This window comes from Marmota marmota, unplaced genomic scaffold (genome assembly GCF_001458135.2).
Source record: "Marmota marmota marmota unplaced genomic scaffold, marMar, whole genome shotgun sequence".
Taxonomy (NCBI): Eukaryota; Metazoa; Chordata; class Mammalia; order Rodentia; family Sciuridae; genus Marmota; species Marmota marmota.
This window is the reverse complement of record NW_025999982.1, coordinates 22230677-22248226: the sequence shown is the minus strand read 5'-3', so window position 1 is coordinate 22248226 and position 17550 is coordinate 22230677. Positions and strand designations below refer to the sequence as shown.

The following is a 17550-nucleotide window of genomic DNA, read 5'->3' as shown; positions in this document are numbered from 1 at the left end:
TAGTACTGTCCTTCTAGTGCTGAATTCAGTTGTCCAAAATGATAAATCAAACACAAGGTGGCTGTCTAATCCCTCTGGGGAACACTACCAGAAGGAGTTATTGCAGAGATTTGACTTCCACGATGGTGTGACTTAACAGTCCACGTAAGGTTTTTGTTTTGCTTTCAATGCTGGACATTAGGTTCACAGGACAGTCAGAAAGGAAAGATAGGTGTGAGTTTGAGGAAAAAAGAAAAAAAAAGCACAACTTGTGAAGATATCTGGAACCCATGAAGACAAACAAACCTATCCTCAAGCCACCAACTTCAATGATGCAGGTGTTTTCTGGCTACCAGATCCTTACAGGTGTTCACATGCTTTGCCCTGGATCCTGAGAAACAGAATTAAGGAGAATTAGTGGGATCTTAAAAAGCTGTGGGTACAACTTCTGCTCACACCAATAAATGGTGCCAGCATATGTTGACAATACTCCTAAGCTATAATAATGCTTGATCATAAAGCAGACTTCCAAGCATAAATAAGACTACTGCTTTTACTTTCACTTTCCAAATGTTATCTAAGTTTCTTTTGTAGCCAACCCTAATCTAAAATCATGCAGAAGGCTTCCAGTTTTGTCGAATTGACATAGTAATATAAAACTACCATAAAGAGTGTATAAATGTTAAACTGAAAAAAGTGAATGAGTTAGTGAATAGATGGATGGATTTGTGTGATGTTTTAAGTCACTCTTTGGCTCCATTTTGACCCAAGTGGGTTGTTTTAACCTAGTGGCTCAGTTCAAACTTTTAGTGTTCCAATCCAAAACCCCAATGATTTTTTTTTTAAGAATAACTAAAACAATTAAGGCATAGTTTGGGACTAAAGGGAGCTGTTATTTTATAAGAGAAAGTTTTCTGAAATTGGCATATGGAAACCTGAGCTGTTCCTCCAATTGCCTGAGTGACCATGGGAAATCAATTTATTTCTACTGAAAATTCCTCATGAATAAACTGCTTTGCTAAGTAATTCATATCTCACTAATTCTAATATTCTGTGATTTATTTTAATTACTTTCAGGGGTAAAAATCACAAACAACTGATTTCACATCAGACACTTTCAGACATAATCTTTTTGTGGTCTGCTAATGAGATTATCCCATTTATTCAGCTCAATAGGTGGGAAAGAAAATGAACATTTCAAACATCCGATACAACCTGCAGGGTTACTACTAGGCATGTTTTCACTTCTTATATGCCTGATTGTAAGGAGAACACATTATCATGATATAACCATATAAATAAAGATATTCCCTTTACCCAGGTAAAAAAGTCAAACAAATGAAGAATAGGAAATTGAATATTTATGCTCTTGGATTTGTGTCTAGACATAGGTATATGATGAGTACACTTAACATGGTCATAACTATAAGAGTTTATTAACATAATTAGTTTTACTCTTTTTTTCCCTTAAGGTACGGGGGATTGAACCTTTCATGCATGCTAGGCAAGCACTCTACCCCTGAGCCACATTCCCAGCCCTATGTATGCATATTTTAAATCATGATTATAAAATAATTTATTTTTCTTGTTTTACTCTTGAAACATATATGTGATGACTCTTTTCAAACATGTATTTTTGACATTATATATTTATCACTGGAGTCATATTTTGAATCATATATTACAGAGCTAAAAAGTAAATGGTCTTCACTTCCATTTTTGTTACTTCAAAAAGAGTGATTTTTAAAATTTGTGTATGATATTGTCAATAGAAATACTGCCATCAAAAGCCCAAGTATCCACAGGTTTTTGCTGTGGATAAATGTTGTATCTCAAATGCAATATCTACTTCTATGCTTATGTAAGTTGTTTTTAAAAGGGTGAATTACTAAGACAGGCAATAGTTGGATATTTGAGACAATATTCTTAGGAATGATTATTATATTTCTTGGGTCTTCTTCTTTTGTACTTCCTCCTTTTTCTTCCTCTCCTCTTTCTGTTAACCCCTCTTTCTCCCTTTGTCTTTTTTTTTCCTTCTAGTAAACAATTCTAACAGCTAATTTGAAAAATCCAAATTGAATATTGATTAATGTCATTTGAAGGCAATGTGGCTTCCCACATATTACATTTCCAAATCTCACAGGTCAAAATTAAGCAATTAACAGACGTTTGTGTTATGGTAGATCATGTAAAGATTCAACAATAACTTGTCTGTTCTTTCTTTATAATATATATTATATATTGTCTCCATATTATATTATATTGTATTATATATCAGTCTTGAGAAAACCTTTTAAGTTTTTATCATACCATGTTTTTATACACAGGGAAGCAGAGGCTGAGAAATTCCTTGATTGTTCAAGTTCTGTCCCCAAATCCTTTTATTTCATTATAGTCCACAGATAATGGAATGAAGAAGATAAAGTTAAGTTTTAGCTCTTCCATCATCATGTTTTTAGATATTTATCTCAGTTTTCCATTCTACCAATTTGTATTCTCAGATGAGTCATAAAAATGGTGGTAACTCAAATTATGCCTCCTGCCGCTCAGTCTTGAGTAATGTCTCTACCCTTCTGAAATTTTAAGATTCCCAAGGCTTGTATGCAAAATTCTTTTCTCTTTCAATAGATAAAAAGCACTCTCACAAATAAGTATGTACCAACCCAATGATTTCCCATACATGATTAGACATATCTAAACCTCTGGTTAAAGTCAGATCTGCTCAAATGTATTTGTATTGAATATAAGAGTTTATAAACAGTGTATATTATATTTTTTATCTTTGAATACTTATACTTAATATGCCTAGATATTTCATATCAAATAAATCTATTTGGGTGAGTACTGCAAATTCTTTATCTTTTTGTTGTTGGTTGTTTGCAGTACTACAGACTGAATCTAGGGCCCCTGATTGCTAAGCAAGTGCTCTACTACTGAGCTGTATCCCCAGGAACCTTCCCCCTCCTTTTAAATTTTTATTTTGAGACAAGGTCTCTCTGTGTTGTTGAAGTAGGACTGAACTTGCAATCTTCCTCCTTGGGCCTCAGAGTGGAAGAGATAACAGGTATACCTTGTCACACCTATTTGACAAGGTATACCTTGTCAAACCCATTAAACAAGATTCAGCTTTCAAAAATGCATGATGACTTCATTGGCTGGAAAGCAAATTATTATGCTGATTTATATCATGATTTATATCATTCAGGCAAATGCCAAAATTTTACCTGAAATGGAAAAATACAATTTTAGTTGTTATAAATCTCTATCAATATAAATTTATTTTCACATATTTGTTTTTGCAAACATTTCACTATTGGTAAAATTGCTGTAATGTCAACAAATACTGCATATTTTCATATAGGATTTTCCTTCCTTTTATAAAAGAAATACTTTTAAACAGTGTTCTAGGCTGAATTTTGAGTCCCTCCCCACAAATTCATATGTTGAAGTCGTAGCCTTCAGTAAGACTTAGCCTCCATATGAGCTAATTTGAAGATAGGTGCTTTGCAGCGGTAATCAAGTTGAAGTGGGGTCATTAGGGTAGGTCCTAATTCAATTTGACTAATGTCAAAGTTGGACACAGAGACATTTATAGAGGGAAGATGATTATCTATATGCTGAGAACCCTGGAATAGCTTCTTCCTTCAGACTTCCAAATTCTGCTAACACTTTGAGTTTGGAAGTATATCCCCCAAAACTATGAGACAATAAATTTGTCTTGTTTAAATAACCTAGTCTGCGGTATTATATTATGGAAACCTTGAGAAATTAACACAAATACCATTCTGAAATATTTGCTTGCATTCATTCATGTAAATGGATTTTATTTACTTTGCTAGAAGGTAGATTTTAATTTTAGTTTTGCTAAAGTTAATTTTCCTGAAAATTAGTTTTATTATCATTTTATGAAATATAAAGGGATTATAGAATTATTTCTGCTTTATAAGTAGATATATTTTTCTATATGTGATTTCTCTCTACTGTATACTTTATAAATAAACTTTAACATTTTTATAAGAATTTCTTCAAAAAGTTAAAATAGTGAGACAGATCAATTTTGACAAGTTTATTTTATACTGTTCCTAGGAAATGCTTAGGATATTTTACTATTTCCACTGATACAAGTTCCATATTTCAGTGGACAAATTTTATGCTTCAAAAAATCATATTTAACTTTTGAAGAATGGGTGGGGATTTATTTTAAGATACTATTATGAAAAGTGCTCTATGAGTAAAAATTATAGTATTGCTTTCACTGAGATTATTACTAATAGCTTTGATTTTCTGAAGAGATGTCTTTCAAAAGTTATCTTTGTTCTTTTTTTATTTTTTCAAGTGTTTTAAGAATGGCATTATATGCTTTGTGGAGTTGATTAGGACATTTTTTACCATATTTCAAGTGAAACTTGAAAGCAGTGGAGCCCTTGAGTATTTCTTAAGTCACAGAGTGACTCATTCTTCTGTTTAAGAAGTGAATACTGTGGTTGATTCCAAGATTACAGTCTGAGAGATATTTAGCAAATATCTCAAAGCTTTAAGGACAATCCTTCTTTTCTTGGATTATGTTTTTTTTTTTTTTTTTGGTGGGTTTTCCAAGTTAGGAGAAAGAGGAAGAATTTGATTGACATTCTATGACGCTGTGACTATAATGGGTTCTTAAAATTCAAGTTTGAACTAAATGAATACTTTTATCACATTGTACTGTATGCTTGTCGTGTCTGCAGTATCTGAAACTGAGTCATTTGTCACATTTAACAAAGCAGCTGAAGGCTTCCTCTAGAAAACACTATTATTGAAATGGTATAGAGAGAGTAAAGTAGGTGTAGTTCAATATAGGATAGCCAGATGATTTAATTGATCCTATTACACTTATTTAACTTATCTAGACCAATGGGAGAATAGTATAAGTCAAATTAAAGAAACAAAGATGTCAGTTCTAAAATATTCAATGGGCGTGTTTTACTTTCATTTCTGTTAAAAATAGTTTTATTTTCAATTTTAGGGTTCTTTGCTAAGATAAATAATATATGTGATTTATTCAAAAATTGTTTTTTACATTTTGTAAGCCACTTTTGAAGTGACTTCTATGATGTAGATTGATAGCAAATGCAGTAGAATAGTACTGTACTTATGACATACCTCATTTTCTCTATGTAAGTAAAATGCTTTTAAATAGATTCAGCATAGTATAAAAGGTCATAAAATGTATAATATTACTATTTCTACTTTACCTTGAAGGAGTTTCAATTTCATTATGATTAACCTATTTGAGCTTTAATTTCATCAATATGAATGATTAAGTGAAATTTAATAAAGATAAAATGTCAGAAATAGTTAACATTTAGCTTAGAGGCTGCTGGTAGTAAGGAAACAATGAACAAAATAATCTGTTATATTTCAACAAGTATATACATTTGTGAATTTAATGATAAAATCAAATTTCATAAATGTTAACAACCACACCCTATGCAGACTATCCTGGAACAGGCGAGTTCCTTTTCATAGCCACAACTGTCCCTGGGGACTTGCTCTTGCAGAGGATGTTATTTTCAGTCATTGTAGGTTGTGCCTCTCAACTCATGGGATTCATCACTTAATCCAACAGTGCCCTCTGTGACCCCTCTTGGCCTTCAGTATCCATATAACAATTATAATGAAAAATGGAAAATATTAGAAAACTATCCCTGAAACAGATGCTTGACTCATATCCTGCCTGTGATCCATTCTTTTGAGAATCCATATTCATCCAACATGGAGCAGCTTCTTTCATTTCTGACTGTATTTATTTGATCCTTTGTTTTGAGTACTACTTACAGATGTTAGTTTGAGGGAATACTGATGACCAGGGACCAGATTAAGACCACTAAGTCAGTTTGGATAGGCCAGGAAGAAGCAGGAAAATGGAAATTACTTTCAGATATTACTAATCTGCATCAGGTTTGGATTAGGAGACCAGCAATAAAGGGTTATGTATCTTATTACTCATCACTTGAGTCACTTGTTCCCTTGTACTTTAATCAACTTCTGTTATTTTAAAGAGTGCTTTTGAAATGTTTTCACTTAAGGATAGGAAATGATGATCTTCATTCAAACCTTTAACTTATTTTTTGTTTCTTTTCTCCTTAGGGATGCAGATCTGTTCCTGTTAGACACAAGAAGGGTCCAGGCTTTAGATGTGGGTTGGCTTGTCTTTGATATCACTGTGACCAGCAATCATTGGGTGATTAATCCACAGAACAATTTGGGCTTACAGCTCTGTGCAGAAACAGGGGATGGTAAGCACTGAATTTCATTTTTTTTTTTGTGGGGATTCATTGAATACATTGAGAGTCACTGCTTTGTGTGGGATTTAACCAATATGTGTTTTACACTTATTTATAGAGTATAACACATTCCATATGATCATGCAGTATATTAATTAGTTAACTGATTTAGGTACTCATTCATCCACTACACATTTCTTTGCAGGCTTTGAGGATGGGAGGTAAAGAAAAAGATTATACTGCTCCTGACCTCAAGGAATTTTCAGTCTGGTGTTCAGGACCTGGGTGAAAACAAGTAACTACTATAGAATAAGAATACCAAAAGACAGCCATATGCAAAATGCTATGGAGCTATGTTTTGATTGTGGTGGTAGTTGTACAACTATTTAATTTGTAAAAGTTTATAAGTCTGTACATCAAAGAAGAGTGAGAATTACTGTAGACAAATTTTATCTCAAAATGGGACTAAAAAGTGACAAATATCCAAAAAGTGCTAGAGAAACCAAGGAGATATCAGGGATATAAGGGAGGAGAGAAGATGAAATTCAAACAAGAGTCTCAAAAATTTCATAAAATAATATCAAATTAGGTCATAATACAGTCCCATGTTTGGTCAAAGACAACTGTTCCAGAATTGTTTGTGGGAGGGTCTGTAGGAAATCTTTTATTTAAAAAGCCACAGAAGAAATTCTAATTTTTATGCTCCCAATTTTTATTGAGTGCCTACTATTTGCCATGTGTTTGGTTGAATATTGGAGATACAATGGTGAACAAAGGCAGAGTTGCTCTAAGAGGTTTATAATCAAATGAGACATGGGATAGTAATCACACAGTAACCTTGGTGAACACATGTCTCTATAAGCTGAGGAGTCCGGTGGACATGTGAACATCAATGAGAAGATCTGAATTACAATCTGAAAGATAAAGAATATATGATTAGGGGAAGAAATTGGTAGGGGTGGGGACAAGCGTTTTGGAGAAATGGAACATAATTTGTAAAGACTATGTGAAGAAAGACTTTGGCACATTCAATTAGAAGTTCAGGGAAGCCAAGGCCAATATATTCAGAGCATTGTCAGCCTCTAATCACGCCAAACATTCCAAATTGAAATTTAGACTTCCAGTTCATTTGAAATCATATTTCTCAGGATAGGAGGATAGAGCATAATATCTTTAATGATGTGTTGACTTGATTAATGATTTTAAAACATTTAGAAATACACTATGAGGATATATGTGGTGCTCATGCCTCTACCTTACAAATGTTACCATCAGTCTTATGGAGGCTAATCTTTAAGAAGAGAATAAACCTTATTTAAGTTCACTGCCTTTAGCTTTCCTCAGAATCAAACAAGAGAATATTAGCCACAGAGCCTGTCTCATTCATTCCTCCTCTGTGTATTTCACTAAAAGCCTACTTAATAAGCTACAGAGTGAAGTACAAGTTGGGTCTGTTTGGGACAGGCTAAGACTCCATTGGTGGCATTTTTTCCACCTATAATAACTCACAGCCTGTGGATCATATCATAAACAGTGTTGTAACTCCAAGGATTGAACATATAGAATGAGGATGACAGAAACAAATTAAGTAGATCACAGGGTTAGTCTAGTGAAGATTTCATGAAACTCAAATTCTGATCTGGATAAAGAAAGTTCTTTCTCACTGAGAGTGTTAGGGACAAAGTTTCATACCTTTCCTCCACCCCAATCCAGACCTTGCTATAGATCTTAATTACAACACTGAACTTTTGAATTTTTATAAACAATTCAAGTATTTTGGATTATAGGTTATTTCCCTATTATGGTTTTGAGATTATTGTTAAGGATCCTCAGAGTTCAAGCATTATAAATGTAGGCTGAGAAAAGCACATGTTTAAATAATCTTCCAAGAATTCTTACAATGTTAAACTACTGTACATTTATGGTCAGAAATGTGACTGGGAAATCTGCACCGTGGGGGTAAGCCAATCGTTTCTTCCCTGGTATGTGGCCCAAACAAGAAAAATTAAATTAGTGGTATGTGCTTCTCCCAGTCTTTTCCTTGGGGATATGCTTGAAATGTCTAACTAAACAAATCAAGAAATCTATGAAATATGATCAGCCTGTTTCCTTTTGATTTCAACCCCCCTCGTCCCACATGAATTTCCTTAAATTTCGTTCTTTTGTTTTTTTTCACTCTTTTCTTATATTTCTTTTACAATTTGTATAACTTAACTTCTGTCTTTCTGTGAATTTATCTTTTTTTTTCCTCTGAGAACTACTTTGTATTTTGAGTTTTCCTTTCTCTTATTTCTCTTTTATCTCATAGGTAATTTTACTTTAAGTACTATTATATTATTTCTCTATTTTTTGATCCTAAAATGAACTAACATTTAACTCTTCAAAGGTTTCCAAATTTTAGGATTTGTTTTGAGATATGGCCTTTTTGTTTTTCTAATATCGTCTAATTTGAAGTATATTAAAATAGTTGCATGTGCTAGGCTAGCTGGATTTTTGCTTTATGCAATCCTTAAAATAGATTTTAACCAGAAGTGGAGACTACATGGCCTTGGAAAAGCAAGTGACCTTCCTGGTACCTTAGTTTTATTAACTGCAATCTCATGGAGAATAACACATGACGTTTTTCTATAAATATGAAGAACCAGATGCTTCAGTGTGTTAGATTGTCACTCATTACCACTGCTGGCATTCCTAGTGCGACATTGCTTCTAACTGAACTAACAGACCATCTTTTATTGGCAATAATTGTTTCTGAGTATGTTTATTTCTCAGCAAAAGAATTTAGAAATCAAAAGTATACTACTCAGGAAAGTCTGCTTTCAAATTCATTTGCTGGCTATTATTCATTTACCTGACATAAAATTACTGTCTATACATGTTAAAAGTTGAAATGTTCAAAGAGCATATACCTGGGACACAGATACATGTGTGTGTATTTAACTATAGAAAGAATAAAATGCCTTCCTGATAAAAAATATGCAATTAAGACACTGTGAAAGTCAGAATATAGATGATTAAGAGCAAATAGAACAAAGCCAAAAGAGCCTTGGTTGGGGTGGCTTTTAAGCTGCATCAGCTGGGTAGGCTGTTAAGTAGTAGAGATGAAGAAGAAATCACAGGGGTGGTAGTGAGAACAAGAGAGAATTCATTCCTGGATGAGGAAACAATGTGAGTAAATACATAGAATGGCAAATGCATGGCATATTCTAGAAAAAAGTTATAGTATAGAACTGGATAAAACAATACTTATGTATAAAATATGGTTGCAGATGCTATTAGGAAAGTGATCTAGGAACAATTCATGGGAGAAACATGGCATCTAAATTAAGTATACTGTATTCTTGTAACTTAGTTCCTAAGTCATAAAAGAACTAGGCTTGTTGCTTAAATAAATCACAGGAACACAATTATGATTACATAGTTGAATGAATATCCATTTCAGGAGGTCCTGGCATGTGTATCTCTCCTTCATAACTATATCCTTGATGCTTGGCATAGTGCAGGTTGTAAATGCTAAAAAGATGTCGTGGATGATCATTGAATGAGCTTGTTATTTAAGAAGTTCTTTTAGGCCATCTGCCAGTGAACATGTCTAAAGAAGATTTTTTGATGTTTATTTGGGGTGATTCTTAACCAAACCAATTTGATATAACACAGAAGCAAAATTTTGTAGAGCAAACCTGTATACTGCAATAGTTAAATAGTTTCGATTATAAGGTGAGAAAAGTCAGTGATGTATACTATTAAATTTAGTTTACCTTACCTCTGTAAAAAAAAATAGCAAAAAGGACTAAATATATTTTGGAAATCAAAAGGCTGTTGAAATCAAAAGTAGCACTATGATTCCTCAGAGCGCCTGTGCAAAATATGGCAGTTTGTGGAATACTCTTGTTAGAAATTTGTTAAATGAACTGCAGTAGATTTGGCAAGAGAGTGTAAGGGTATTTTATTGATTTTTTTTTTTTTTTTTGCTAAACAGATAATTATCTGAGCTCCATATGTTTGTTTCAGCAAAATAAAACAAACACATGAGCAAGCAAATTAAAAAAAAAAAAAAAAAGCATAGTTGCTTCTTAGTGGCAAAATCTAGAGATTCCAGACAAATTGTTTTATACAATTGTGCAAAATCATTTTCCAAGTTCTCAAGCACTCTTTTTGTCGTTAACAGATCTCTATGATAAAATAGGTACTATTTTTATTTTTAATAGCAAATGAGTAAGCTTAGATCTATATATTATAGTCCATTGTAAGATTTTCAGTTCTCTAAATTGGAAAGACACATTAATCATCTTACTTATTAGTTCTTTATAAACATTTCTAATAAATTTATGGTGATGATTTTTTCCCTAGATGTATACACATGGTTTATTATACATATAGCAATTTCATTTAGCTTTTAAGACTTGGATTTTCCCCTAAAAACTATAATTTTCCATTGTTTGATGCTTTATATAGTTTTAACTTTCCAAGTAAATTAATTCTTTTTTCAATCATGGGTTTATAGAATAATTTAAAGAAGGAAAAACAAAGATAGTATTTTTGGGTTCATTATAATGTCTTTTAAAAACCCCTATGTTTTCAAACATTTTAGGGCTGGCAGTACTCAGAATGAATTTTTCCAACGACTTTTTTCTTTTTTACTCAATCCTGCTTATATGTCAAAGAAAATTCAGTCCGTATGTTTCTGATTCATTTGTATTCAAGTCATCAAAGTGTTGTTTTGTCAGAATATTGTTTAATGTTCAAGAAACAGTATGATGTCCTTTTAAAAATAAGACTCTAAAGGCCATTTTTCTTTGACAAAGCCACAGTCTAATATCAAGGTAAAATTTTGGGTTTAAATTCAGAGATTTCAATTTTCACTGAATTTTGTACCAATATCAAGAAAAAGATTTCAGAAAAGAGAGGTATTAAACTGTCAAATTAAATCCCATTATAATTGGTGCTTAATGGTAAAATGAATTTATAAGTATTGCTTATAGATAACTTAGAATTTAAAGTTTTAATAGTTAATTTAAATGAGAAGGATAAATAGAATCTATAAATATTCTGGATATATAAGTCACAAGAAGAAATCATTAGGAAAATAGATTAAAATACCAATGTTGATGAACATTAATATTTTAATAAATATTAAAATAAAATGAATATGATAACAATTACCCCACCAAGAAGTGTGAGGTTGTGTTGGCAGTAGTATCTGGCATGTGGAAGTGCAAGAATTCAGGTCTGTACACTAAAATGAACTACAGATTACACAGTGACTTTTCACTCACCATAGATCTGGGAGGTTCTCCTTTCAATTAGGAGAAGGTCTTTTATTCAGGCAGTTGAACAGATTATTTAAAGAGGGTTTGAATAAATTTACAAGTCAAACTCTGTGTGTGTGAGAGAGGGTTCTTCACCTAATTTTTTTAACTTAATAAATCCTGGAATATATTCTTTTTAGATGGAAGTTTCTGGATAAATACATAGGGGAAGGATAAAATTGATACATGATCTAAATTTGAGTTGGCAGCACAGTGTATAAGTTGTTTTGTTCTTAGGTTCATTTTCAATAACTTTGATAAGCTTACTGATAAGAAACTTTTAAATATGTTCCAATCTAAGACACAAAGCCAAGAGATATTAACACAAAGAGACATGTATCATGTTTAGTGGAAGTTTGTATTGGTTGGCTATTCATAGGTAACATAGAATATTAAATTATTATTACTTAATGTGGTAGTAAGCCTCAATTATTTTATTTTTAGAAAAATAGCAGTTATTTTGGGGGTAATTAATTGCACCAAATGGAAATAGGACAGTTTTTTGTCTCTCAATATGGTTATGTATACAAAGCTAATTTATGATAGGCTGATCTACATTAACATCAGAAAAAATTTTCAATTTAAAGATGCCACTGTATAGATTAGTATTTGACTCAATAACCTATTAATCAGCCTCAGACATTACAAGGACTTCTTACATAAAAAGTAGAATTACTGGCAGGACTTTAATGCTCATGGAACACATGGTTCAAGAAATAGTGATATTCTTTGCTAAAGACTAGGAACTAATGGTTCCTAATAATACATGTTATACTGATATTTATAGCAAACTATATAAAATCACTACTGTATATAAATAATATTTCCCATAAAAGAATGAGAAAACAAAGAGATTTCTTGAATTGGTTGGAAGAACATTAAGACAGACCTTATGGGGAAGGTTCATGGGGGCAGGAAAGATGGTGGAATGAGATGGACATCATTAACCCAGGTACATATATGATTGCATATATGGTGTGATGCTACATTGTGTACAACTAGAGAAATGAAAAGTTGTGCTGCAGTTGTGTACAATGAATCAAACTGCATTCTGCTGTCAAATATACCTAATTAAAATAAATTAATTAATAAAAAATAGAAGAGAGGTTGGTAAGGAAACACTGAATTTTTCTCTTAGTTAAAATCAACCATTATGCCAAGATTACACTCATTTCTAAGAGTCAAAATACAATTAACTAATTATATTTTACCAGGTACTATATTCTAGACAAACTAAAAAGAAGTTGCTACACTAAGTATTTCAGAGCTTTATTCATATTGAGAATAACCATTTCTATCATCAAACAGCATCATACATCAACAACAACCACTGTAAGTACTAAAAAAAATTCAAGAAAACAAACCACTGTAGGGGTCTCCTGCTCAGATTATAAACTGCACTGGTCTGCATGTATTTCCCACAGATGTAAAGAAGTTAAGTGTTTACGTGTGTATGAATGTCACAATGAAAGCAGCAATATGAATAATCAATCTGCACCAATAAAAATAATAACAAGGTACATTTACAGCTTTATTCTGCTTCTAGGTTCACAATAGTTTTTTCTATTTCATTTGCCATAGTCTCAACAATTTAGTTCCCTTTTATTTTCTCAAAGTTATTGTAAAAAAATCCAAAACATCTTCAGTCATCAGAAAAATTAAGTGTAAATGAAGATATTAAATTTTATAACCCATAATTTTTCCAACTTCTATACTCTTTAACCTGTGATTATTCTTCATTCATTCCAGAAATTGATAACTGTTACGGCTATGTTAATAAGGTATTATGGTTGGATATAAAGTGTCCCTCAAAGACTCATGTGTTGAAACATTGGTCCCCAATTCAGTAATATTCAGAGGTTGGGATTTTGGGAAGTAATAGCATCATGAGGGCTCTGACCTCATCAGTAAATTAATCTATTGAGGGATTCATACTTTGATGGTATTACTTGGATGTGGTAGAATCTGGAGGAGGTGAGGCTTAGTTGGAGGAAGTGGGTCACTAGAGGTGTGCCCTGGAAAGGTTTACCTTGACTCAGGCTTCTTCATTACTCTCTGGTTCCTGGCTGCCCTGAGGTAAGCAGCTTTCCTTCACCATACCCTTCTGCCATGATGTCCTAGTTGACCACAGGTCCAGAAATAGTGGAGCCAGCTGACCGTGGACTGAAACCTCTGAAAACCAAAAGCCAGCATAAATCAACTCTCTGTTAATTAGGTTTTGTTTCATGTATTTTGTCATAGCAATGGAAATCTAACACATGGCATGGGATTAGTTGTTTTCTATAACCTTGATTTTTAAAAATTTCTATTGTTTCTTACTATATGAGGAGTAATTTAACATACTAATAAAATTTGGGTTAAAAGTTTCTATACCCTATAATATTTCCTAAATATGCCCAGTTAAAATCACATTTTTCCAAAATTTCTTAGTGTCTTTTGAATAACAGCATATTCCTAGTTAGAAAAACAGTCTAACATCTAATGTTTGCATGTGATTATAGAGTATACAAATGAGTATGTTGCTAATTTTTTCCTTTTACCTTTATTAGGGTGGGATATAGCTCAGTTGGTAGAGTGTTTGCCTCACATGAACAAGTCCCTGGGCCCAATCCCAGCACCAAAAATAAAATAAAATAAAATAAAATAAAATATAAGAATAAGTGTGTTTGTGTGAGAGATAAAGAGATTTTAATATGTACTTAATAAGTCTGGGATGTATTCTTTTCAAATATAAGTTTATGATTAAGTAAGTTTGTCATAGTATCCTTACTGTCCTTAAGACAGCCATTTTTACCTCAGGGAAAAAAATCTCAAAAGTAAGCATCTGTTGTTAAAAGACTATCTGTGTCAAGGATCAGTTGATCTATGTGGCTGGTTAATCTGAATATCAGCTGACAGAGCTAATAAGTAGCAGAAGAAATTCAAAGATCAAGGGTGATATTTTTCTTTCTCTCCTGCTGTTTTGACTACAGTTTCTCATTATTATTTATCTAAGTTCACAAAGTTAAATTATGTCCACTTATCACAGGATCTTTTAAACATCTTAAGATTTGATAATATTCCTCTCCTTTTTCTGAATGTTATCTTATAAAGCAATTAAGTCATTTTTGTTTATAAAACCATATGGCTCCCTGTGTGCTGAATTTATGGTGATGACAATTAGATTTAAATACATGAGAATCTCTATATCCAGGAGACAACAAGTTTTACATATCTTTCTAGATGTTCTGAAAGGAAAAACACACACACTCCCATGATTTGTTCTAGATAAATATTATAAATAAGTAGTCCTTTATGCTTTATGTATTCTTTCAAGTTAAGCATAAGCAGAGCTTCAGTCTTAAATAAATATTTAATAATAAATTAGGAAGATAGTTGAAAATAGTTATCTTCAAATACTTCAAGAAATTAAATTAAAAAGTTGGACTCTCTCCGTAGTCCAGAAGTCCTATAAATGTGTAAAAAGGGCAGATTTAGAGCCCAATGCAAGAAAAAAGTGCCTGAGAAATGAAAGTTAATGGTCATGGAATTGTTTGTTCTGTGAGGGAGTGAACTACATGAGACTGGAAGAATTAATCATTTAGCTGATTAGGGATGATAGCAAGAAATAATTTCTCAGGTAATTTCAAAGGTTGCTTAGAATGTTGCTGAACTACATAATGTAAGCCAATTAAAACCTATAAGCACATAATTATACTTTAAGCATCATACATATGTAAATAATATATGCAGAGATAGTACTTAAATAGAAATGAATCATTTTTTAAAAAAAGCTGGTATTAGTTATATTCAAAACAAAACTCAAGGTATTGATTTTCATGTGTAAAATGTGTGACAAGGAAACTGGCAAAAGGAAGCAAGAAAGATTAGACATTTTTCTTTATGTGTGTAAAAGGGAAATATCCAGGCATATACACATTCTCAAGTATTCATGTGAGAGATCAAATATAAATTCTTAATTGAAAGTCTGTATTTGTTGAGGTTATCAGAAAACTCCTCTTCATTGCATTTAGGCTTATATTTTCTTCTACTTTTAACTGTGACAGTAATGTACTTAGAATCACAACAAAACATAAAACTCAAACTAAATTTTTCCAGAACACATCAATTTTATTTGCATACTTTAATTTTATTTCATTTTTTTGCTGGACTGGGGAGTAACCCAAGACCTCCTACATGGTAGGCAAACCTCTACTACTGAGTGACACTTGAACGCCCAGAGCATTTTAGAGTGACTTCTGTTTCTATCATATTTCTATAGAATTTCATAATCATTAAAACAGAAATTAATCTTTAAGAATGTATTAGATTCTGAAAATCATTTTCTGTATGAGCCAAGCCTTGGAGAGATAGTTCAGAGATGGCTAAAGGAAACAAGTGCATTTGTCATTTTTAAAAAATATTAATTTTTTAAGTTGTAGGTGGACACACAATATCTTTTTTTAAATTTTTATTGTTGGTTGTTCAAAACATTACATAGTTCTTGATATATCATATTTCACACTTTGATTCAAGTGGGTTATGAACTCCCATTTTTACCCCGTATACAGATTGCACACACAATATCTTTATTTCATTTTTACGTAGGGCTGAAGATAGAACCCAGTGCCTCACACGTGATCTGCGAGCGCTCTGGTCATTTTAATGTGAATATTAACAAAAGTAGACATTGAAAAAAATTCTTGTACATTTTTAAAATGTTACTAGATTGTGAAAATTACTAGATTTCTACTTAAAATTACCAGATTTCTACTGAAAATAAAGATGACATAAATTTCCCTTGGGGATTAAAATCAGTATTTGTTAATTTGTCAAACCCAAGTAGGCTGTGACCCATGGGTTTTCTAACTGGGGTAACATCTTAAAACACATTATGAATATAAATCTTTCCTGTTTGCTTAGTTTTTTTGCCCTTTGCCCACTGCTTAAAATTTTCAAAATCATCAATGTGTCTTTTTTTATGGCTAGAGTAAATAAATGCAATTATTGGAACANATATATATATATATATATATATATATAAATATATATATCATGTGACACTGACAAGCATGAGATGGATGGTTTTCCTCAATTCTTCTTAAGGTGGAAAGCTTTTATACAGAGACCCAAGATGAAAGCATCAGCCCTAACCAATTACTAACACTGTAATCTGAGGGGAGAGCACACTACTTTAGGAATAACAGGGCTGGTAAATCTGGCCCTTCGTTAGATTGATTGATTAATTAATTAATTTGGAACTGGGGATTGATTCCAGGGGCACTTAATCACTAAGACTCATCCGTAGCCCTTTTTATTTTTTATTTTGAGACAGGGTCTTACTAAGTTGTTTATGTCTTCACTAAGTTTCAGAGCCTTGCTTTGAACTTGCAATCCTCCTGCCTCAGCCTCCTCAGTTGCTGGGATTAGAGACGTGAGCCACTGTGCCCAGCCTTTGAACATTATTTTATCATTTTTAAAGATGTGACTGTCATCTTATTGTGAAAAGTAAATAAGATGATGTATGTAAGTCAACAGGTAAAACATCTGTCTTCAATAGTTTGTAGCTATTTCTTCTGTTTTGATTTCAGAAGTATTCAATTTGTAAACCTCTCAATTCCCAACTTCCTGATTCATTTGAAAGACATGCTTCTTATTACTCTTAGGTATGATTTATATTTATGTGTGGAGGTATTCTTTATAGGATTTTTCTCTGAGGTGACACAACTAATAGAAAAATGAAAATTGTAGTTATGCTATGAGGTCAGATGTTGCAGCTGAACTGAGTTGAGCAAAGGATAAAAACTCCTGGAAACCAGCTATCATTTTGCAAGCAAATGGTTCAGAAGGATGCTTTTTCTCTGGGTGCCACCATGAAATCATGGTGTTATGCCTGGTCGCTAATGCAGGGTAAGCCAGATTGCGTTTTTGACATAATTAGAGACATGAGAAAACAATGAGGAAAAGATCCATTTCTTTTTACCTGGAAGAATGCTTTGTGATCATACCATTCTATGTGA

General features: G+C 32.4%; 1 protein-coding gene across 2 annotated transcripts in view; it reads left to right on the top strand.

Annotated features, from left to right (window-relative positions):
* Positions 1–17550, top strand: part of Bmp5 (bone morphogenetic protein 5) — a 109936-nt gene that overhangs the window by 69146 nt on the left and 23240 nt on the right. For both annotated transcript variants that reach the window (XR_007348530.1, XM_015487871.2), the window contains exon 3: positions 6106–6254. Coding sequence is in view for 1 of the 2 variants with exons in the window: in XM_015487871.2 (XP_015343357.1) it covers positions 6106–6254 (149 nt within the window). In the remaining variant the exon portion in view is untranslated. The remainder of the gene's footprint in view (positions 1–6105; positions 6255–17550) is intronic.